The sequence below is a fragment of the Canis lupus genome, chromosome 14 (genome assembly GCF_003254725.2).
Source record: "Canis lupus dingo isolate Sandy chromosome 14, ASM325472v2, whole genome shotgun sequence".
NCBI lineage: Eukaryota > Metazoa > Chordata > Mammalia > Carnivora > Canidae > Canis > Canis lupus.
The window spans coordinates 17907040-17930175 of NC_064256.1; the positions used below are offsets into that span (position 1 = coordinate 17907040).

Here is a 23136-nt window from a genome sequence, read left to right on the forward strand (position 1 = left end):
ATACCAAAACTCATCACCAAATAACCTGATAAACTTGTCTTTTAGCACTTTTGTGAACAATCTTAAGAAACTTCCTTTTGGATAAAAAATGTCCCTCGAACTTGCTGTGTACTCAAGAGTATATAGATATCTTTTATTAGGAAAAAGAGTATGAAGCTTTAAGCATAAAATTTAAGGAAGCTTACCGGGAAATATATTTTTACAGCTAAAAACTTGGGGACATGTCTTATCCACTTACCACCTAGCAGTGTTTCTTGATCTTTAGAACTTTACTTGGGACTTAAAGGAAGCTGATAAGAACACAGCTATTTTTAAGTAAAATAGCTATTTATTCAGCCTCTTGTCATGCCAAAATGTTTTGTGCATATATCACTATAATTAGCACACCCTCTGTAACAGGCAAAATTGTACATCAAATTATATTTCATGTTACCTGATTATATAAAAATGTAAAGTGAAAATGATTTATCAATTCCTTTTAACATTACTAGTAAACAATTCAGCAGTAGATATGAGGCACAAAATCTTAGTAAAATATGACACAGGAAGAGCAATAATGTAATTCTCACTTAACTTGTCATCATTTGTTATGAATATACAAAGACAAATTTCTAAAATGTTATATTTACTAAGATTCTGGCAATAGCTTTATGTAACAAGACACAGCATACCAGGCCTGCCACTCAATTGTTTATGGTTAAGTCTCAGCTTCAATATGAAGCTGTTAAAAAAAAAAAAAAATCAAAAGCTTGCTTTGTTTACATGCTAAGTATCTTGGCAAGTATGCCATTAAACACAGTAAGGAATTTAAGATAGCAAGAATAAAGAATTAATAAAAGCTAAACATTGCAGCCTAAACAAAATTCTTACAAAAATAAAATAACTATCACTGGTTACATAAAATTTTCCTGACTGGTTAAAACTTAACAGTATAAAACATGCATTTTAAATCTTTAGCTATCAAGTTCAAAAAGTACCAGTGTCTATTTTAAATGATTCTTCTCCAAAGCCAAAGTTGTAGTCAAAATTAATTCAAATGTTATAACACATTCTAATGCTAAAAAACATTCAGTATTATTGAAGTGGAGGTAAATCCCAGAGCTTCTGGAGCTCTGTCATGCTGCAAAGGGCTGTTTCTCTGGTTCACTCAAAGCAGCAAACGACAAAGTCCAAAGATGTCTAGGGGCAAGATGGCTATACCCAGCTCTGACCTCCCCATGAAGCATGGCTACTATGTCCACAAAAATAGGATGTGTGAGGATAAAAGGCACACTATTCTGCTAGCTAAAGAGATAGCAAACCACCCCCCAACCCTAAAAGCTCCTTCCCCAGGTAAATAAAAGTATATAAGGGGAAAAAATTAAAATACATTTATCTACAGAATAAGGATTTTGAAGTATCAATGTGATCCCTATTTCAAAAATGTTAACTAGAATTATCTGGTCATTGCTAATTACATCTTAGTGATGTATCCAGATTCGATTTCTGTTGATTTATCAATAGATACTTCTAGTCAAAAATATTAACTTTATCCCCAAATATCTTAACCACTAGCACAACTGCAATGTATTATCTCCCCGAGTTGTTAAGCACTGGAAGAGAAAAAAATAGATGTTCAAGCAGCAGGCAACAATTATGGCCCTTTCACACAGCGGCACCCGAGTGGCTACTGAATAGTCCAGGAATAATTCTAAAAACAAGAAAATTCATGCATTTTAGTAATTATGTCATAATTTTCACAGTTGAAATTTCCTTAGACATTGCACTTTCTTTATAAGGGAATCCTGATTTTTCTTAATGTTACGGTGAGTCAGGACTTGAACTAGCAGCCTTCTTTTTCTTCTTCTTACTGTGTTTCTTATGCTTCTTTTTCTTTTTTGTTTTTTCCTGTAAAGATAGTTCCCGGTTAGACATTTCTGCAGGAAAGTACGCAAATTAAAAACAACTTTATCACGGTCCTTTTAAACTACTATATAATTATTTCAAACTATCTAGACAACAAGGGAACTACTCAGAACATTTTTAAAAAGTCTCAATAATCAATAATATGAGGACTTAAGAGTCCTTGATTTTCAAAAAGATAAAAACTAAGTTGTTAGTACAAAAATGTAGCTTTTAAACAAAATTTCCTGTAGAAAATAAATTCTATGAATAATAATATCAACTGCTGTATTATATATTATATAATTTCTTATATAATTTCTAAAGGTGAAGTAATTGTAGTTACTACAAAGAAATCCTCACATCACAGCAAAATACAATTGTTTTTTTATATGACAGTTTTTTGGCAAACAGGTATGTTATACCTGGCATTTTTTAAATAAACAGAAACACAAATTATGTCCTGCCTAAACTGAGCACTATTGTAATTATTAAATTAACAATTAAAATAAACCAACCAAACAACTAACTGGTAACAAAATATTGATGTGCAGCTGAAAAGTCTACTTAGCTTTTAGGTAAAATAAATGCTTTTTCTTTTTAAAAAACTTTTATGTAAGCCCTAAGCCCAATGTGGGGCTTGAACTCACAAACCCAAGATCAAGAGTTTCATACTCTACTGACTGAACCAGCCAGGCACTCAGATGCTTAATTTTTAGAAGCCTAGAAAAAGTAGTCAAATTGTGACTGGATAAAGAGAGCTACAATTTTGCTGAACTCTGACTCTTGTGTTACTTTTTCATAAGAGGATAGTTGACTACACTCTTTTAAAACTACTTTTCTTCTTGGCTTCCACGACACCTCTGTCTGTTGTTTTCTTCCACTGCAAAGACCCCTTCAACTCCTGTGCTGGTTCTTTTTTCTCTGCTTGACCTTTCAGGGCTTCCTTCCTTCCCTTTCCACATGCTCTCTCAGACCCCATGCTTTAAATACCACTTACATACCAAATCTTCATATCTAGTCCTGTGCTCTGAACTCAAGACTGAGAGGTCTACCTGGTTACCTAGCAGGTCTATCTAAAATTACCATAAACAATGCTCAAATCCCCTTAGTAAACGGCACCTCTAATTCATCCTTTTACTTTAGGCAAAGAATCTAAGCTATGTTTGACTCCGCTTTCTGCTTTAACTTCACTCTTTACATCCAAAGCAGCAAGCAAGCAAGCTCTACCGTCTAAGCCCACAACATATTTCAAATCCATCAGACTAGTCCATCTCCATTACTATCACTGTATACAAACAACACCATTCCTCACCTATGTCCACTCAACCTCCTCTGCCAAAGCATTCTAAAAATGTAAAGTTAAGACAGGTCACTTCTTTGTTTAAAATACTCATAATATCTTCCCAGAACATTCTGATGAAAACCCAAACACCTTGCTTGTGATATGGCCTCTGCTTATATCTCAACCTCACTGTACGTTATTCCTTTTTTTATTTTCATTTTAAAAAATATTTTATTTACTTATTTATGAGAGACACACAGAGAGAGAGGGGCAGAGACACAGGCAGAGGGAGAAGCAGGCCCCATGCAGGTAGCCCAATGCGGGACTTGATCCTGGGACTCCAGGATCATGCCCTGGGCTGAAGGCAGGTGCTAAACTATTGAGCCACCCAGAGATCTCCGTTATTCCTCTTTTTTAAAAAAAAATATATTTTATTTATTTATTCATGAGAGACACGGGGGAGGGGGGGTAGGTAGAGACATAGGCAGAGGGAGAAGCAGGCTCCATGCAGAAAGCCAGATGTGGGACTCAATCCTGGAACTCCAGGATCATGCTCTGAGCTAAAGGCAGAAGCTTAACTGTTAAGTCACCAGGTGTCCCTGTTATTCCTCTTTACCTACTAGGTATAAGCTACACTTACCCTTTCAGTTCCTCAAACAAATCAAGCTCATTCCTACCAGAGGTCCTTAGCTCTTTTCTCTGCCTAGGATATTCTTCCTTTGATCTTCACATGATTGGTTCTTTCTGATAAATCCTATTTTAGCTTAATTTTACTTCCCCAGAGAAGCTTTCCCTCTCTAAAGTCACTCTCACATGTCAACCTTTTACCTATCCTATTCCATTGTAATAGCACTACCAACACCAACAGTGCCTGCACAGAGATGCTTAATAAACACATGCTGGCTGAATGCATGAAACAGTGTAGTATGTAAGTATAAATTAGAATTATCCAAAATTAATTAGTATTATGTCTTAATCTGAATCATCTAAAGACCAAAGCAGTCTTCACCCAAATTATTTTTCCATTCAGGAAAGTCTCTTAAATGTTGCCTTCATCTTAAAGTACCTAAAATGTTACTTCTGAGTCATACATTACCAGGTGAATCTATCAGAGAAGGACCCTCATTTTAAGAGCAAGAGAAATTCTGAAAAGGGGAAGTTACCCTCAAACCTACAAAAGATGCCATTCTCATTTTTCTTTTACCCGTTCCTAAGAAAATGCCTTCAAAGGCCATCACCCACACTTAGTTCTCCTAAATTGCTTTAACGATATGGTCTGCAATTACTCTGATATCCATTATCCACATTCCCTAGGTTGGTCTGCTGAAAAGATATCACTTCCATTTTCTTTCCTCTTCCTTCTTTCTCCTTTCATACCTCTCCATCTGCATAAGAGCAGAGCTGGCTTTAGAAATGGTCAAAAGAATCATCTTTATTATTGAAACATTTATATTGTCGCATTCTTGCTTATTTCTCATTGCAGCCTGTGCTAAGAGAGGCTGCTTCTGCTAATGTTACCAGGTTTGTCCAACCTGAAAGTAATTACTATTGAGGATGGAGGGCATCACCATACCTAATATTTCATATTATGGCTTAAAATAGCCAAACAAAAGTTCAAGTTTACTGAATATGGAGTAAAATAAAATGAAATACTGAATAAAATACTGAAATGGGAAACAGATGTTTCCTACCAGATCATTCTTCCTTTCTCCTGAGCCAATTTAATTTGCTCAAGCCCATTAGGTAAAGTAGAATACCATACTTTTTCCCGATGAATATTTATTTGGCCTCAGTATATCAAGTTGTGCTTTACCATGATTCACCTTATATCAAACAGAAGAGCTACACTATTGTCATGTAAAAAATATAAGTGATACTTGCTATTACTTTTTCTCGTTCTTCACTGCTTTTCTTCTTTTTTGCTCGTACCTAAAAAGTTTGAATTTTTGTTGAGAAGACAAATATGTAACTTGTACTCAAGACATTTTTTAAATTCCCTACCGTACACCTTACATCTTTAAAATTTATGTGTAAAAAACATTTTGATGATCAAATGCTATTTTAAATACCTTGTTATACTTCAAACTCCTGTTTATATAATGACAAGTCAATGAGAAACATAAAGGAAAGAAAATTAAGATTTTTTAAATTTCTAGAGGGCTTCTCTTAGGTTCCCTTTCAGCACAAAAAAAAATAAATAAATAAATAAATAAATAAATAAATAATAAAAAAAAAAGGGCAGTTAGGAACAGTGGGTAAAAAGCATGAGCTCTGAAATAAAACAGACCAAGCTCTGAATCCTACCTCTGCTATGTATTACCCTCAGTTTCATCATCTGTAAAATCGAGATAATATCCATCCTCCAGGGGAAGTGCATGGAATAAAGTTAAGTATTTCTCTTACTCTTTGGTGTTTAAATGGTAGCTATATGCACGGCGTACTCAGTATTAACCAATGGATTAAAATCCTTTTAAGTAACATTTATTACCCCATTACTGGGCAGCCTGGGTGGCTCAGCGGTTTGGCGCCGCCTGCAGCCCAGAACATGATCCTGGAAACTCAGGATCGAGTTCCGCGTTGGGCTCCCTGCATGGGGCCTGCTTCTCCCTCTGCCTGTGTCTCTGCCTCTCTCTCTCTCTCTCTGTCTCTCATGAATAAATAAATAAAATCTTAAAAAAAAAAAAGTTTTATTACCCCATTATTATTTTATATTAATCTTTTGAAGTGTACATTGGATTTAAGACTAAACTGAAAGTTCCTAAAGCTTATGCATATTTAATGTTAAGTCCAAGTGTAATATATATTAAGATTAGTGCTCTAGAGGAACTTAAGAAATTACTGTTTTTTGTTGTTATTCTTGTAACAATGACTGGGGATGGTAGTAGTTATGACTGCAACCAATATAGCCAGCTTGACAGGGGATGCTGTCATGTGACATCCAAGACCACCTTGACATGACTTTTAGACAGCCTGCCAGACATTCCATGTAATAAATCCATTTATAGTACAGAGGCTAATTTTTAAAAAAGATTTTATTTATTTATTCATGAGAGACACATAGAGAGAGAGAGGTATAGACAAAGGCAGAGGAAGAAGCAGGCTCCATGCAGGTAGCCTGATGCAGGACTCGATCCCAGGACTCTGGGATCATGCCCTGAGCCAAAGGCAGATGCTCAACCATTGAACCACCCAGGTGTTCCTACAAAGCTAAATTTATTGTGATATGAACACAAAGTATTTTGTACAGGGTTTTAAGATACAATGAGTGTCCCAGAAATGCAAAATCATAGAAATATAGGGAAGACTGTATTTTGTTTCATTCATTCAGAGGTTCACTGAGAATTGTTCATCATTTTGGAAAATGTCATTGATGACAATACCACTGTACAGTTTTTGAAAGGCATATGTAATGTACCGCTACAGCTTGAATTTTGTTGCCTTAAGGTTTTGTCTTCCAGTTATCACACTCAAGCATTTAAGCACTGAAATACAATTCAGTAAAATCATATACTAATATTTTCTTATATTTCTTTTTAAATTTTTAAGGGGATATTAGTATAAAATGTGTAGATTATGTACATTACATACACTCCAGTTTCAATTCAATTCACTTCCAATTCAATTTCATTTCAGGGGGCATTATAAAATACTGCTACAAAAGAGGGGGGCAATAGGTCCTATTTTACAAATGAGGAAACCAAGTCCGAGAGAAATACTTTAAAGATGATAACTTACAGACCTAAAATTAACTAAGAATGGACTCTTATTCTAATAGAGTTCAAAAAAATCTAAGATAGGAACATCAGAGCTGAAAAGGACTATAGAGACTACCTAATTCTACTTCCTAACTTTATAGATAGGAAAAGAACCACACCAACATTTCTGATTTACTTCATTGCCATTCTACTCCCTTACTAGTAGTAGTCCCAAACAGAAACAAGGGACTGCTGGGTTTCAATACACTACATATCAAAAAGCATGTCATGTAATCAAAATACCAGTATACTAAAAAGTAAATATTAGAAGAATAAAAATAATATAGCTCAGAGTAGAGATTTGTAAATATGGATAATTATTATATTAGTTATATAATCATCCTCTAGAAAATGAAAAACCCATTCTGAAATGGAACAACTTCCATTTCTATTTCACTGTACACATAAAAGAGGAGTAAATTGAATATTCATGAAGTATTTCTTTCTACTGACTTGTATTTATTAAAAACAAATAATTAAACATTTTAAAGTGAAGAAAATGGATTCGATCATATACTTACCTCCTCAATATAATCTGATTCTGATAAGGACTCAGATGATAATGGTTTATCTTCAGGATACATCTTTCTTTTTTTGCTGAGTCCTTTAATGTCCTAAGAAAAATAAATACACGTGTAGGCAAACTGGATTTAAACAATAAAAAAGAACAAAATAAACACACATATCTTGATCAAATAGATGTAAGACCACGTCACACAAATTTTATTAATAACTTTTCAATTATCACAAAAATTATCTCATTTTCATCTTAGATATGTCTAAAATTGATGCCATTTACCATCTTTAATTCCAATAAAATAACGCTTTTATTAGATAACCTGAAAGGAAATAACTACATGTCCACTGAGATGTAATATCTTCCTTATTTTCTTTCTTTTTAAAAACAGTATTTATTTAAGTAACATGTACACCCAACCTGAAACTCAAACTCATGACCATGAAATCAAGTCACATGCTCTTCCTATTGAGCCAGCCAGGAACTACCTTATTTTCTTGTTTGCTTTTAATTTTAATTTTTATTTGTTAAAGATTTTATTTATAGGGGATCCCTGGGTGGCTCAGTGGTCTAGCGCTTTGGCCCAGGGCGCGATCCTGGAGTCCCGGGATCGAGTCCCGCGTCAGGCTCCTGGCATGGAGCCTGCTTCTCCCTCCTCCTGTGTCTCTGCCTCTCTCTCTCTCTCTCTCTCTCTCTCTCTATGTCTATCATAAATAATAAATTAAAAAAATATTAAAAAAAGATTTTATTTATTTATTCATGAGAGCCACAGAAAGAGAGGTAGAGACATAGGCAGAGAGGAGAGAAGCAGGCACCATGCAAGGAGCCCGACGTGGGACTCAATCCTTTGGCCCTGAGCCAAAGGCAGACGCTCAACCGCTGAGCCACCCAGGCGTCCCTTATTTGTTTTTAAATATTTTATTTAGGGCAGTATGAGTGGCTCAGTGGATTAGCGCTGCCTTCAGCCCAGGGTGTGATCCTGGAGTCCTGGGATTGAGTCCCACATCGGGCTTCCTGCGTGGAACCTGCTTCTCTCTCTGCCTGTGTCTCTGCCTTTCTTTCTCTCTCTCTCATGAATAAATAAAGTCTTTTTTTAAAAAAATACTTTACTTATTTATTTGACAGAAAGAACCAGAGAGCACAATGATGGGAATAGCAGAGGGAGCAAGAGAAGTAGGCTCCCCACTGAGCAGGGACCCTGATGTGGGGCTCAAGCCCAGGACCCTGGGATCATGACCTGAGCTGAAGGCAGATGCTTAACCAACTGAGCCACTCAGGCACCCTCCTTTTCTTTAATTATACATTATAGAACTGTAAAGAGTCATAAGAAACCATACAGATAGTGAGTCATAAGAAACCAAACAGTAAAGAGTCAGAAGAAACCACAGATAGTGTAGGGATGCACCTGGGTGGCTCAGTGGTTGAGCTCCCTCTGTGGAGAGCCTGCTTCTCCCTCTGCTTATGTCTCTCTCATAAATAAAATCTTTAAAAAATAAATAAAATAAAATAAAATCTCTGTAGGAATAGTTTTCTGATCTTTTAACCTTTGACAATGAATTTAAAAATTCCCTTAAATCAACACAAAATGCTGTAAGCAAAGGAAACAAATTTCTCAAGTTAAAAGGAAGAACACATTATTGTTAACTTCGAGAAGCAAATGAAATACTGTATGACAGACTAAAGGTTAATATAAAATTATAATTACCTTTTCTTTCTCATTTGCATCCTTTGACTTCTTTTTCTTTTTTAAACTATCCTATACAAACACATATATACATATCAATTTTAAATGTAAAAGAGCATAAGGACAAAAACAGCAAAAAAGTGATTTGCGCTATGACTAAAAAAAAGTTATTTCAATACCAGAATTTTATTCTGAAAATAAAGGAGAAATGTATGTTGCATATAATATGTGCTTGTAAGGAAATGAGGCTTCGTCCTTTATCTGCCTGTATTATCAAATCTCTATATACCTAAAATGACAATATCTGTAATAACCACATGGTTTCTTTTAAAATAAGACCTAATGCCATTTACCTATTTTTGCCTGTCGTGGTCATATGCACTGAGGTTCTAATTCACACTGTCCTCAGACATCCACTAATCTGATTTTACTGATTCTACTCTCCCTATAAGGAGGAGAGGTAAGAATTTCTGCTTTTGATTCTTTCGGTCCTAGCCATTAACCACCTGAGCCTACTGTATCCATAAAGTGGATGAGGGTTGTTGAGAGGATTGATTTAATATGTCAAGTGCTTAGAACTGTGCCTAACACAGTAGGCATTTGATAAAGCTTATCTATCAGTATCATTAGATTGGATCTTAAAAGACAAAGAGAAAACCAACATTTACTGAATACTTTCTAGATGCTGGGCGTTTTGTCAGAAGAAATCATACTAGAACAAGTAGAGATTTGCTCCCAAACCAGACAGCTATTTTGTTCTCCTGGGAACCTATGATAGTGTTTATCAAACTGAGGTCCAAGGACACCCCTATATCAGAATCATAGAGGACATCTGTTAAAAATGTAGAATTCTGAGCCTAAGCAGACTTACTAAATCAGACTCTCAAGATGAGGCCCAGGAATCTACAATTTTATTTCAACCTGCATGTATTTCTTATTACCTCGGACATTTGAGAGCCAATTATGTTTCACAAATCTGGACAGCACAGAGCAGATTTATGTGTAACGGAAAGAACACTGGGCCAGATAATGGAGTATGTGTTTTTCTCTGAATTCTCACTTCTTTATGAAAGTGGGAAAAATAATATCTGCCATGCTTATTATAAAGCTGCCATGGAAATGCTGAGACATGGAGGCATATGTGGAGGTATGAGAACAATACAATGCCATATGTAAGATATTATTAATATATCAATTACGTGGCACAGTGTATCAAAGTACAAAAAATAGCATCTAATTTCTAAACTGAGAGTAATTTAAGACAGGATGACTTAAAAGAAAAACTTAAATAAATATGTTTGCTATACAGAATGTTGCTAATTTGAGTAATTTTACCTTACTGTCCGATTCAGTTTCTGACATGGAGCTTTCAGAAGACTTATGTGAACGGTTCTTCTTTTTCTTTTTCCTTTTCCCTTGTTTTTTATCCTATATAAAACATTTTTAAAAACATTTGCTTTTGGTTTTAAAAATATAATTGATGCATTTTATTAATATCATACCTTTATCAATGAACACATCTTAAATGAAAGAATCATATTTTACTTAATAATTTTTTTAAGGTAAACTTTATACCCAATGTGGGGGTTCGAGCTCACGATCCCAAAATCAAGAGTCACACGCTCTGAGTGAGCTAGATACTCTTTTTAATAAGTACTGGTTAAGGGATCCCTGGGTGGCGCAGTGGTTTAGCGCCTGCCTTTGGCCCAGGGCGTGATCCTGGAGACCCGGGATCGAATCCCATGTCAGGCTCCCGGTGCATGGAGCCTGCTTCTCCCTCTGCCTGTGTCTCTGCCTCTCTCTCTCTCTCTGTGACTATCATAAATAAATAAAAATTAAAAAAAAAAATTTAAAAAATAAGTACTGGTTAAAATGTAATTTATACTAACCTTCCTGTTTTATAAAAAAAGAAAAGTCCAGTAATATGAGTCACATGTAACCTGTAGCATTTAGTCAAACAGTATTTTAGCTTTTTAACTCCATTTCACAGAATTTCATAGAAGATATTTTTAAGAGATTAAAGACAAATGTAGGAACCTAAATATATATATATACATATATATTAATATTTAAATATCTAGTTATTTATTCATGTCAGTGCTCTCAGTTATGGATAATTAACCAAAACATGGAAGTCAACATTTCTAACAGATATTCCATAATGGATTTCCACTTACCTCATCGTCAGAATCCGAAGAACTGCTGGAAGAATCAGAGCTTGATGAAGAAGAAGATGAATACTTGACCAAGCACAAAACAATTAAAGCTTGTGAGATGCAGGAATTTTTTTCTTATCACTAAGTCTTTCAAATACTCAACAAAAGCAATCTAGCGTCTGAGAGATATCATATTTGAGACTTAAATATCAAAATGTTTTATGTCACAGTCTCTTAAACACAGGAAAAAGGCTAAACAAGGTAACAACAGATATACCAATGGTAGTCAATTCCCCCCCCCGCCCCTCTCTCTCCCTGACAGCAATAGAGGAGTTACTAGGTTATTAGGAGTTTGGTACTTTTCTTTATATTGCTAATTGAACAAAACCCACTCGTAACTATCAAAGGACTTCAAGGCTCCTTGAATCATTTACAGTTACCATACAGATCATATAAATCATTCTTACTTTTCTTGTAGGCTCTTAATTGTAACATTTAGAAGAATGGAAAACTTTTGCTCACCCTACCAGATTTCTTCTTTTCTTTTTTCTTTCTCTAAAAGTAAACAAATAAAGTACAAATCTAAATAAGTTGGTGTGAGTTTTTAAAATTATCTACTGATAGTAGTACACAGATTATGAAAACACAAATGTGACATTAAGAACAGCATTAAGCTCAAAAAAGTATTACCTGTCTTTTTTTGGATGAGCTCTCACTTCCACTTAATAATTTCTCCCTGTGTTTTTCTAGTTCTTTCTTCCAGTTCTGCAAAAAGGTTATAAACAACATCAGAAGCTATCTATCCCCTCTAATACACCTGATATAGACAGCCACTAACTTCCCTCTCTTCTCTACCTCTCACCATCTCAGCCTCTTAGCACAAGGAAAAGGTACTCCAGGTGCCAGAACCCTGTCACCAAAGGACCCTTTACTAGCTCTTTTCTTTCGTTCTCTCTTGAAATAGAGAGAGAGAGAGCGCGAGAGAGCGCGCGCTTATGTAAGCAAGCAAGCAAGCAGGGAGGGATTGGGGGGGAGGGGAGGACAGGAACAATGATACTCCTAGCTGAGCCTGGAGCCTGACATGGGGCTCCATCCCATGATACTGAGATCATGACTTGAGCTGAAATCAAGAATTGGCTGCTTAACTGACTGAGCCATCGAGGCACCACCCACAAGCTCTTTTCAAAGAGGATAGTAAAGAGTGGGAATTCTCCACTGTATATTGAGAGGACTAGGTATTATCACTGAGGCTGAGAACTTTTTTTTTTTTAACAAAGATGATTAGATTCTCTTTCCAGATAGTATCTATCTATCCATATATTTTTTAAAAGTTTTAAGTAATCTCTCTACCCAACATGGGGCTCAAACTCATAACCCTGAGTCCAAAAGTTGCTTGCTCTACCAGCTAAACCAGCAAGACAACCCTGAATTAATCTATATTGTAGCTGAAATACTACATACATGTTTATAATCAAAACAGGCAAACATCATGGTATTCCCAGGGAAATATGGGGGCATGGGAAGACAAAGAGAAGAACCTAATACTTAGAAAACCTAAGATGACATACATTACTATGATACAGTTTTCCTTTTTATTTTAAAGAAATCATACATTTGGGGTGCCTATTTTTTTCAAACAGGTATTATTTACAAACCTCATTCATTTTTTCTTCAAATTCAGCCAATGCCTTGGAGCCTTTCTTCTTCTTTTCTAGTTGTTCTTTCACTTCTTCCCTTAAAAAATAGAATATACAAATAAGTTTTCAAGCAGTTCAAATGAGAGATGGATGCTTATAAACAAAACAAAACTCTCCTAAATAAAATTTTCTTAATATCCTAATAAACCTCCATTTCAGTGTTGATACATTAAAAATTTTTTCACATCCTTGTAAATCAATTATCATTAATACAGTCTGTCAGATACCACTGAGATATCATTTCTTTTCTAAGCATGGATTATAAAAGCTAACACACCAAACATCTGAGCACTTAATGTAAGTGGCACTGTTTTTAATACATTTTCCTTTAATCCTCATAATAATCCTGTGAGAAAACACAGTATTATTACCCCAATTTTCCAGATAAAAAAGAGAAGCTTGAGGAAGGTAAGAAATCTGCCTAGGGTCCCAAAGCTAGCAGTTTTAGTGTTAGGGTGAGCTAATGTCTATTTAAACTATTCTATTTTATTACTAAAATTCTATTTATAATGTATCTCACATACTATACAGAAAAGGGGTGACATAGCATGCCTGACTATTTATTCTCAGAAAGGCCTGCTTAAGTTTGGCTCTGGCTGGCATCTGGGAACTTGGATTTTGGAAAGGTCCTTACCATTTCCTCCTAAGAGTGGCTCACTGTGCCAGTCTGCACAAATACTACCGTTGAGGCTGAGCACCTGCATTCTTTCTGGGAGTCTGGAATTTTGGCACTTGACAGGCAGAGGCTGACAGGTCCCAGTAAAAACCCCGGGCACAGGAGACTCTAATGAACTCCCCTGGTTGGCAACATCTCATATGTGTTAAGACAACTCATGGTGAGGGGATTAAGTGTGTCCTATGTGACTCCATAGGAGAAGAAACCCTGGATATCTAAGCCTACTCTCCTCCAGACTTCACCTCATGCATCCTTTCCCTTTGCTGATTGTGGCTGGTACCCTTTGTAATAAATCTTACCTAAGAGTACATCTGTCTGGGAGCCCTTCTAGCAAATTGCCTAAGAGTTGTCTTAGGGGAACTCTGACACACATAATATACTTGCTTGAGCATTTTCTTAAAGTTCATTTCTTCTCTCCAATTTTAAAGGTAAAACATATTTTGTTTTGGGATAATCTTCTGGTATGTGGCAATAGTCAACAATAGCACTCATGAATACTCTAAGAGGTAGATAGGGCTTACTATCTATTTAACCCAAAGGAAAGATTCCCTGTTATATGTAAGCACAACTTTCAACTATAGTTGCCCAGCTTTTAGGGGCACTTAGAACGATTATGAAGCTAACAACTGTGAAGTTTGTCATAAGTTATCTTAGGAGCTACTCAAGAGAGCAAATAAAAACCCAAAAAACAATTTAAAACAGAAATTTTACTATGGGAAATTCTAACTTATTGAAAAGCCACCAGATAAGAATAGAAACATGACCTAACATTATCCTTCCTAACATCTAGTTACATCTCAATGAAAGGCAAAATTAGTCAAACCTACCATTTTAAATAGCTTAAAACACTGCAAGGTTAAGGTCTCTTTAGGGGATAGAGAAGATACCAATATGAAAAAGATAACTGGTAGCTCTTTAACTACACAGGATGTGGGTTCTCAAACATTTGCTTTACACTGATGATGCATGTGTTTCATACATTGAAAAGAAAGCACCTATGAATATCACTTCAAAAAATTACATATGTGACAATTGCTTTGCAAGGACTAAAAGTTGTAACAGTAACCTTTAAAAAGTTTATGAAAATAAATGTTTAAATTGTTTCACTAATACCAGGTAGGCCTTGGTCGATTTAGATAATCTTGGATTGTTGGCCCCGAAGACTGGATTGGACCCCTTGATCTGGCCATTGCTATTGGGTTCATATAGGCCTTGAGGAAAGAACAAAAATTAACACAATTAAAAAAAATCAAAAATGCAAATGCTCATGTACTCACCAAGCATTCCTTATTTTAAATGCATAGTATACCTAACTAAGCATGAACACTTTGACTAGCCAAATTTTCATTACAAAAAATAAATTTAATGCTCTACTAAGTCTCACAAGTTTGGGAGATGAGTAATACCGCTATTTCATAGAAAAAAAAATTCTTTTTTACCAGAGATTTAATGAAAATAATAATGATACTTCTTTCTTACTGTAAGATGACTTTATAATGTTTTCTCCTAAAGCTCAATAACTCCGTAAGGCTGATAACATTATGCTCATTAGCAGATGAAGAAACTCAGTTGCAAAGAAGTTAAAGCTCTAATTTTAAACTCATTGTTTATTCTACTATATCTTTAATCTCAGGAAATAGTATGCCATACTGATGGCAATTTTACTTGCCAATTGTTAATACCAAAAATCAAATTATGCACAGACAGCAAAAGAAAAAACAAATAAATAGGACTTTATCAAAATTAAAACATTTGTGTATCAAAGAACACTACCAAAAGAGCAAAAAGACAATCCACAGAATGGGGAAAATATTTGCAACTCATCCATCTGATATGAAATTAATATCCAGAATGCATAAAGAAATCCTACAACTCAAGAGCAAACACCCAATTAAAAAAGGTTCAATGGACTTGAATAAACAACTCTCCAAAAAAGATATTCAAATGTCCAATAGCACATAAACAGATTTTTTTTTTTAATTTAAATTCAATTGAGATGTTCAACTCACTAGTGATTGGGGAGATGCAAATCAAACTACAATGAGATGCCACCTTGCATCCATTAAGAGGACTATTATCAAAAACAGAAAATAAAAAGTGCTGTCAAAAATATGGAGAAATTAGAGCCTTTACACATTGCAGGTGAGAATAGAAAACTTGTTTTTCTCATAAAGTTCAATACAGAATGACCATATACAACCCAGCAATTCCACCTCTAAGTGGAATTGAAAAATAATTGAAAACAGGGACTCAAACAGATACTTGTACACTCATGTTCATAGCAGCATTATTCACAATAGCCAAAAGGTGGAAACAGTCCAAATATCCATCTACTGATGAATGGATAAACAAGATGTGGCATATACATACAATGGAATACTATTCAGCCTCAGAAAGAAATGGAATTCGGGCGCCTGGATGGCTAAGTTAGTTAAGCATGCAATTCTTGATACCAGCTCAGGTCGTGATCTCAAGGTCATGAGACCCAGCCCCACGTTCAGTTTCACGCTAGACATGAAGCCTGCTTAAGATTCTCTCTCCTCTCCCTCTGCCCCTCCACTTAAAAAAGAAAAAAAGAAAAAAGAAATGAAAATCTTAAATATCTTAAATAGGCTACAATGTAGGTGAACCTTGGAACATGCTAAGTGAAACAATCTAGACACAAAAGCCAAATATTATATGATTCAATTTCTATGAGGTACTTAGAATAAGCCAATTCATACAAAGATTTTATTTATTTGAGAAAGAGAGAGAAAGAGCGAGAGAGCACGAGCTGCGTGGGAGAAAAGGGAGAAGCAGACTCCCTGCTGAGCAAGACCTTGGGATCATGACCTGAGTTGAAGGTAGATGCTTAACTGACTGAGCCACCCAGGACCACTCTTCCACTTTTTAAATAAAAAAGAATTCTGGTTGAAGATGTCTACTATCCAGGTTGATTTTAAGGCCTTAAACCTAATACTTAATGTTCGCAAAGAATTGAAAGGATATTAATGTATTTGTTGCATTTAACAAAACCTGCGAAAATGAACAGTATTTCCCAAATAACAAATGAGTTCTAGATTTCCAGATTTCTCCAGCAGAGCAAACAATATAAACTATTATAAACAACACATACTGAGAACTACTTCCATTCAACTGGACACTGCTGAGTTAATTACTTGGGAAGAAAAAAAATCCATTAACATTATCTTCTTACAGGCAGGAATTAATGCTAGACCTCTTAATGTCAGGGATTTTTACAGAACCAGGACTAGATGTGAGTATCAAATGCAACTCTCTTTAGAGAGAGGCATATAGTGCCATTTTTTACATCAACTGTTATGTTCTCAAATATTTCATTCAACTGTCTCTGCCAAGAATTTCACTCAGTTCATGCGGAAATATGACAACCAATGAAGGCTGCAATACAGGGGTTGTTGGTTCAACTAATGACACTGACAATCATATTAACCAAAAGCAAGTACAACGTGCAAAGCCAAGTTCATCATTTTTATTTTTTAAATTTTTATTATTTTTAAAGGTTTTATTTATTCATGAGAGACACACAGAGGTAGAGACATAGGCAGAGGGTGAGGCAGGGTTCCTGCGGGGAGCCTGATGTGGGACTTGATCCCAGGGCCTCGGGATCACAACCTGAGCCAAAGGCAGATGCTCAACCACTGAGCCACCCAGGTGCCCCAAGTTCTTGATTTTTAAAACAGGAAATACCTATCATCTTTTCATTTCTCTGATACCATGTCATAATTCTAGCAGCAGTTAAGTATAAATCATCGTAAGTTTAAAACTGTAAAAACTATTTATTTCCAAAGAATGCAAATATATACAAGGATATTCAAAACTAAATTACTAAAATAGGGAAAACTGGAAACCCCCAAGGAGCCATCAAACTGAGATAAAGTATACCCTCAAAATGAAATACTATGCAGCCACTAAAATGAGAAAGATCTACAGTTACTGATACGGAAAGATGTCCAAGATTTCTCAAATGAAAAGCAAAAGCAAGTTTTCAAAATATAAGATACCATTTTAATAAACAGCTATAAATTTCTTAAAAATCCAGATGTACCAAAATGTATAGGCAGATGTTCTCTTCTATCATTTCATACACTTGAGAGATTAAAAAAAAAAACTCATTACCTTTATAAAGAAAAAGAAAAAAAATTACAAACATTATCATAATATTAAATGAAATAAAAATTTAACCATAATACTGCCACTCCAATTCAGAGAGCTGAACTGTCTTCAAGAAAAATTCACCAACAGGGCAGCCCAGGTGGCTCAGTGGTTTAGCACCACCTTCAGCCCAGGGTGTGATCCTAGAGACTGGGGATCGAGTCCCACGTTGGCTGGCTGCATGGAGTCTGCTTCTCCCTCTGCCTATGTCTCTGCCTTTCTCTATGTCTCCCATGAATAAATAAATAAAATATTTAAAAAAATTCACAAAAAAAAAAAAAATAAATAAAAATAAAAATAAAAAAATTCACAAAGTACAGTGGTAACTTTTCACTCTAATTAAAAAAAAAAAAATCTGGGGTGCCTGGCTGGCTTAATCAATAGAGCATGCTACTCTTGATCCTGGGGTCATGAGTTTAAGCCTCATGTTGGGTGAAGAGCCTACTTAAAAAAAAAAAAAATCCTAACACATTTACCATGTTTTACAGTCTTCAAATATTCTAGCATGTATTTTAAAGGTACATCAACATTTTTATGTGCTTTAATGTCTACTGTGAAACTGCTTCCCCAAAGCACATAATCAGTCTGTCTTACAATTCACTTCAGAAGAAAATTAAATAGTAAAGTAGTATATTCACATACTAAAGCTATTAATTATAGACAACTTTTTAAAAGATTTTATTTATCTACTTAATGTATTTATTAAAGATCTTATTTATTTATTCAAGAGAGACAGAGAGAGAGAGAGAGAGAGAGAGGCAGAGACACAGGCAGAGGGAGAAGCAGGCCCCATGCAGGGAGCCCGATGTGGGACTCGATCCTAGGACCCCAGGATCACCGCCTGAGCCAAAGGCAGATGCTCAACCACTGTGCCACCCAGGCATCCCTTCATTTATTTATTTGACAGAGAGAGAGAGAGAGAGCGAGAGAGCACGCACACAAGCAGGGCAGCGGGAGAGGGAGGAGCAGGCTTGATTCGAGGATCCTAGAACCAGGACTCAAGCTGAAGGCAGATGCTTACTCTAACCAACTAAGCCACCGAGGGACCCCAGCTACAGACAACTTATGGTACAATCACATGAACCACTTAATGCATTGTCTATGCATTAAGGTTTAACTTTCAGGCTTTTGGCTGAAACATTATCCTTAGTCTGCTTAAGCATATTCCAAATATCTCAATTATTTCCATTGTAATAGCAATATGTAAGTGTATCTTATGCTCATTATCATTAAGCAAAAATGCTTTTTACTGTGCACAATAGAAAGGTTTTTTTTTTTAAAAGGATTTATTTTCTTATAAAGATAAGACCTTTTCACTTATTATGTATCAGTATGAAAAGCAAATGTTCTTCACATTAAGGGGTACGTGGTTAGGCATCAGTTAAAATACAGAAACTGTGCAATTTCTTGAACTCTCTATGACTTAAATCACTTTAAATACCGTGATCTTATAAATCAAACACTCTGTATTCATATGTAGTGAGAAATGTCTGGCTGCAAACTGCTGCATGAGTTTGAGTAACAGAAAACAATCTTTTTTGAAACTCAGGATACTGGGGCACCCAGCTGGTTGTCAGTGGAGCATGCAACTCTTGATCTTGGGGTTTCCAGTTCAAACTCCACGTTGGGTGTAGAGAGTACTTAAAAATAAAATCTTAAAGGGACACCTGGGTGGCTCAGCGGTTGGGCACCTGCCTTTGGCTCAGGGCGTGATCCCAGATTCCAGGGTTCGAGTCCCATATTGGGCTCCTTGCATGGAGCCTGCTTCTCTCTCTGCCTATGTCTCTGCCTCTCTCTCTTTGAGTCTCTCATGAATAAATAAATAAAATCTTAAAATAAAATAAAATCTTAGAAAAGGCAACTTAGGATAGCAAATTGGGCTCAAGGGAATATGTAAGTGGGCAGTACTGAAAAGAGTGATGCAAGAACAAAGTATGCAGAACTTCATTTGTTACTTTGATTACCTATTTTTATCTAGAGGATACATCTGTTTTAGAGGGCACAAAGTGAACAATAAAGAACATGAAGGAACTTCTGGAAAACAATGGGGACAAAGGGTGGCTATCATGAATTTAAGAGCCTTTTACAAATCTTGAGAACTAAAATGTTCAGGTAAAAAAAAAACTGTTCAAGAATATAATATATATATATATATATATATATATATATATATATATATATATATATAAGACTATACAATATACAATACCCTGATGTAAAGAATGGACTTCAGGTGAAAATGATGCTTCAAGTTAGGTTCATCAACTGTAACACTACAAAAAAAAATTGTAACAACAAACCACTCTAGAGCAGCTTTGAAAGTAGGGGAGGCTGGGCATGACTGCTAACATGGAATATATGGGAACCTTCTGTACTCACTGCTCCATTTTGCTGTGAATCCAAAATTGCTCTAAAAAGCCAAGTCTATTTAAAAAAAAATTTTTTTTTTTTAAAAGTAATCTCTATACCCAACCTGCGGCTTGAATTTAAACCCCTGAGCTCAAGAGTAGCTTGCTCTGCTGACTGCGCCAGCCAGGCACCACAAAGTCAAGTCTTTAAATAAAACAAACAAACAACAAAGCTTTCAACGTGGACTTTGAGTTTTTTAGAAAGCAATTCTCTCATCTTTAGAACTATGCTTTTACCATCAATGGAAGAAGGAAAAAAATGCCATTATTTTCAGAGGCAAATAATTTTATTTAAAACTAAGAGTTATGATGTACTGAACTAAGTATCAGCTGACCCAAGTTTTGGTCCCAGTTTAAGCAGTTCCATCTCCTCCTCTATGAAATGAGGAGAGTAAATGTGACAATCTGTCTTCTAACTCTTGATTTCATGTTTTCATTCCCACAACCTTTCAAATGCAAGCAAAAAATGTTACCAGAACACTGTGCGATGACAACATACTGGGTAATAAGTAGAGCCCAGAGTTATTATCAAAATGTTCTTGTAAATGAAGCTAATTTGAAAAGTTTCGAATGCTTTAAAGAAAGGGACGTGGATACCAACACTTCTCCCCAGTAAAAAAACAAACCTCTTAGGCCTCTGCATGAAACTGTATCCAAGGTCTGATGATTTCTAAACATTCAAATCCTCAGTCATTAAAGAATCAAAACACTCAACACCTCAAACCTAAGGATGCTGGGGCACAACACCCTTTCAACTCTATGAAGAATCAGGATACCACGAGGTCTGACCTACAATCAGGGAAGCAGGAGAAAAGAATATTCCTTAACATTGTAATCGAGGTGGGATTCCCGGGGGGCTCAGCGGTTTAGCGCCGCCTTCAGCCCAGGGCCTGATCCTGGAGTCCCGGGGTCGAGTCCCACGTCGGGCTCCCTGCATGGAGCCCGCTTCTCCCTCTGCCTGTGTCTGTGTCTCTGCCCCTCTCTTTCTCTCTCTCTCTCTGTGTGTCTCTCATGAATAAGTAAATAAAATCTTTAAAAAAAGGAAAAAAAGATCAACCCAGGAACTGTAAAGCGGCAACCTAAGCTTACTGCTAATCCCCTAACGCTTCCCGCCGATCCAGTCGTTGATTCATAACGTGGACTTCCCAGACCGACCTAGCAGCCGTGCAGAACGCCTTCCTCCCATCTCCTCCTGCCCAGAGCACCTTCCCTTGAACGCCTTGAGAACCGCGGCTCTCCACCGTACGGCATTCCTTATTCCTCCTGCCATGACTTATTCCTGGGTCTCTTTCATCTCCTTCACTAGAACAACAACTCTCAGGCCAAGCACTCCCTGGCCATTTGCCTTTTGCGGCTCCAACTAATCTGCAAAGTTGTGGATTAACAGTGACGCCCCGTTACAGAGGGAGATGCTGAGGCTCAGAGAAGAAAAAGCAACTTGTCCCGGGCACCCGACTCCCGAGGGCTCAAAACTGACCTTCCAGTCTCTGCCCGCCTCCCAAGCCCGCGGTCTGCGCCCTTCATTCCGACACAGGGCCTACTAGGTGCCAGGCAGTGCCGGGAGTGAGGATCCGACTCCGAGCGCCAGGATGCAGGGTCCTGGTCCTCACACCGGCGTCTGCGGGCCGCTAACCCTGGGCGCGCTGCGGGCGGCGGGGGGGGCGCCCGGGCCTCCGCCTCCAGCCCCTGCGCGCGCACCACGGGGCGCGGGGCCGGGGTGGCGACCCCGAGGAGAGGGCGCGTCGCGGCTCTCCGGGGGCCTCACACCTGGGCACGCTAGCCCGGGTGCGGGAGGGAAGGGAGCCGGGGGCACTGCCGGGGGAGCGGCGCGGTTGACCAAAGCAGGGGCGCTGGAGGCAGGGGGAGGGAGGAGAGCGCGGGGGCCCCACGGCGCCAACTGCGCGCAGGGCGCACGCGCGTCTCGGGCCGGCGGGGACGGGGGGCGCTGGGCGGCCCGGCTCGGGGTCCGTGCGCCGCGGCGGACCCCCAGGCCCCGTGGGGAGGAGCAAGGGGCGCCGCTCTCCTCCCCGGGTCCGCGTCGCGCCGCCGTTTTGCCCGCCGGGTACTCACCACCCGATTGTCCCGCTTCCCCATGGTGCAGGGCCGACCGCGCAGCCGGACGCCGACGGAGAGCGGGCCACAGAGCGGCCGGGGAGGGCCCGCCGCAGGTCCCGCGGCCGACTCCGCGCCCGGCCCGCAGAGAGGCGCCGCGCAGGCCGGGCGGCCGCGGCCGGCCACAGCGCCACCTGCCGCTGCGGAGGAGAGGCGGGCGCCGGCCCGGCCCGGCCCGGCCCGCGCTTCCCGGGGCCTCCCGGCGGGCTCCCTCCCGGCGCCCCAGCCCGCCGCCGTGTCGCCCGGGCGGCGCTCTCCGTCGGGCCCGCGCCGGCCGGCGCCCTTCCACGCCCGGGTGCCCGGGGGCTGCGGCCACCGCGCCGACGCTTCCTTGCGCTCCGCCTAGCGCGCGTGCTGGCGGCAACCGGACGACCCGGACCGACGCGTTCCCTCCGCGGAGCCCCGCAGGTGCTGGGGACGAGATAGAGCCCTGGTGGATGCTGCCAAAGAAGTGGCTCCTTACGGTCCGTGCCATCCACTCACCACCGGTGCGTTTATTTCACACTGATTGTTGAACATGCACTTTGTGCAATTCACTGACGAGGGCCTGGAAGCTGGATATGGTTCAGGACACAAAGATGGTTAAGACCAGCCCTGTTGGGACGCCCGCGTGGCTCAGGGGTTGAGCGTGTCCCTTTGGCTCAGGGAGTGATCCCCGGGGTCGTGGGATCGAGTCCAGCGTTGGGCTCCCCGCGGGGAGCCTGCTTCTCCCTCTGCCTGTGTCTCTGCCTCTCTCTCTGTCTCTCGTGAATGAATGGATGAATGAATGAATGATCTGAAGAAGAAGAAGAA

At 38.5% G+C, this 23136-nt stretch overlaps 1 protein-coding gene across 2 annotated transcripts; it reads right to left on the reverse strand.

The window, feature by feature from the left end:
• Nucleotides 1–107: 107 nt before the first annotated feature.
• Nucleotides 108–22464, reverse strand: FAM133B (family with sequence similarity 133 member B). 2 transcript variants are annotated; one of them, XM_025471375.3, is made up of 11 exons: nucleotides 22303–22464; nucleotides 14765–14862; nucleotides 12934–13012; nucleotides 11969–12043; nucleotides 11801–11833; nucleotides 11300–11362; nucleotides 10458–10550; nucleotides 9144–9194; nucleotides 7443–7535; nucleotides 5048–5095; nucleotides 108–1887 (listed from the first exon to the last, which is right to left on the reverse strand). In XM_025471375.3, exons 1-11 carry the CDS (start codon nucleotides 22324–22326, stop codon nucleotides 1801–1803), a joined length of 744 nt encoding a protein of 247 aa, XP_025327160.1. In that variant the 5' UTR covers nucleotides 22327–22464; the 3' UTR covers nucleotides 108–1800. The 2 variants fall into 2 exon arrangements, with proteins under 2 accessions (XP_025327160.1, XP_025327161.1); XM_025471376.3 differs by lacking the exon at nucleotides 22303–22464 and adding an exon at nucleotides 21710–21953.
• Between the last annotated feature and the right edge of the window lie 672 nt (nucleotides 22465–23136).

Bases quoted from the DNA above. Each gene is read 5' to 3' on its own strand.
- FAM133B (XM_025471375.3), bottom strand. From the start codon at position 22,326: ATGGGGAAGCGGGACAATCGGGTG. The intron at 12,044-12,933 runs GTTTGTAAATAA...ACCTTTTTGCAG, and splicing joins TTGAAGAAAAAATGAATGAG to AACTGGAAGAAAGAACTAGA. The intron at 5,096-7,442 runs GTAAGTATATGA...CAAACTTTTTAG, and splicing joins AATCAGATTATATTGAGGAG to GTACGAGCAAAAAAGAAGAA.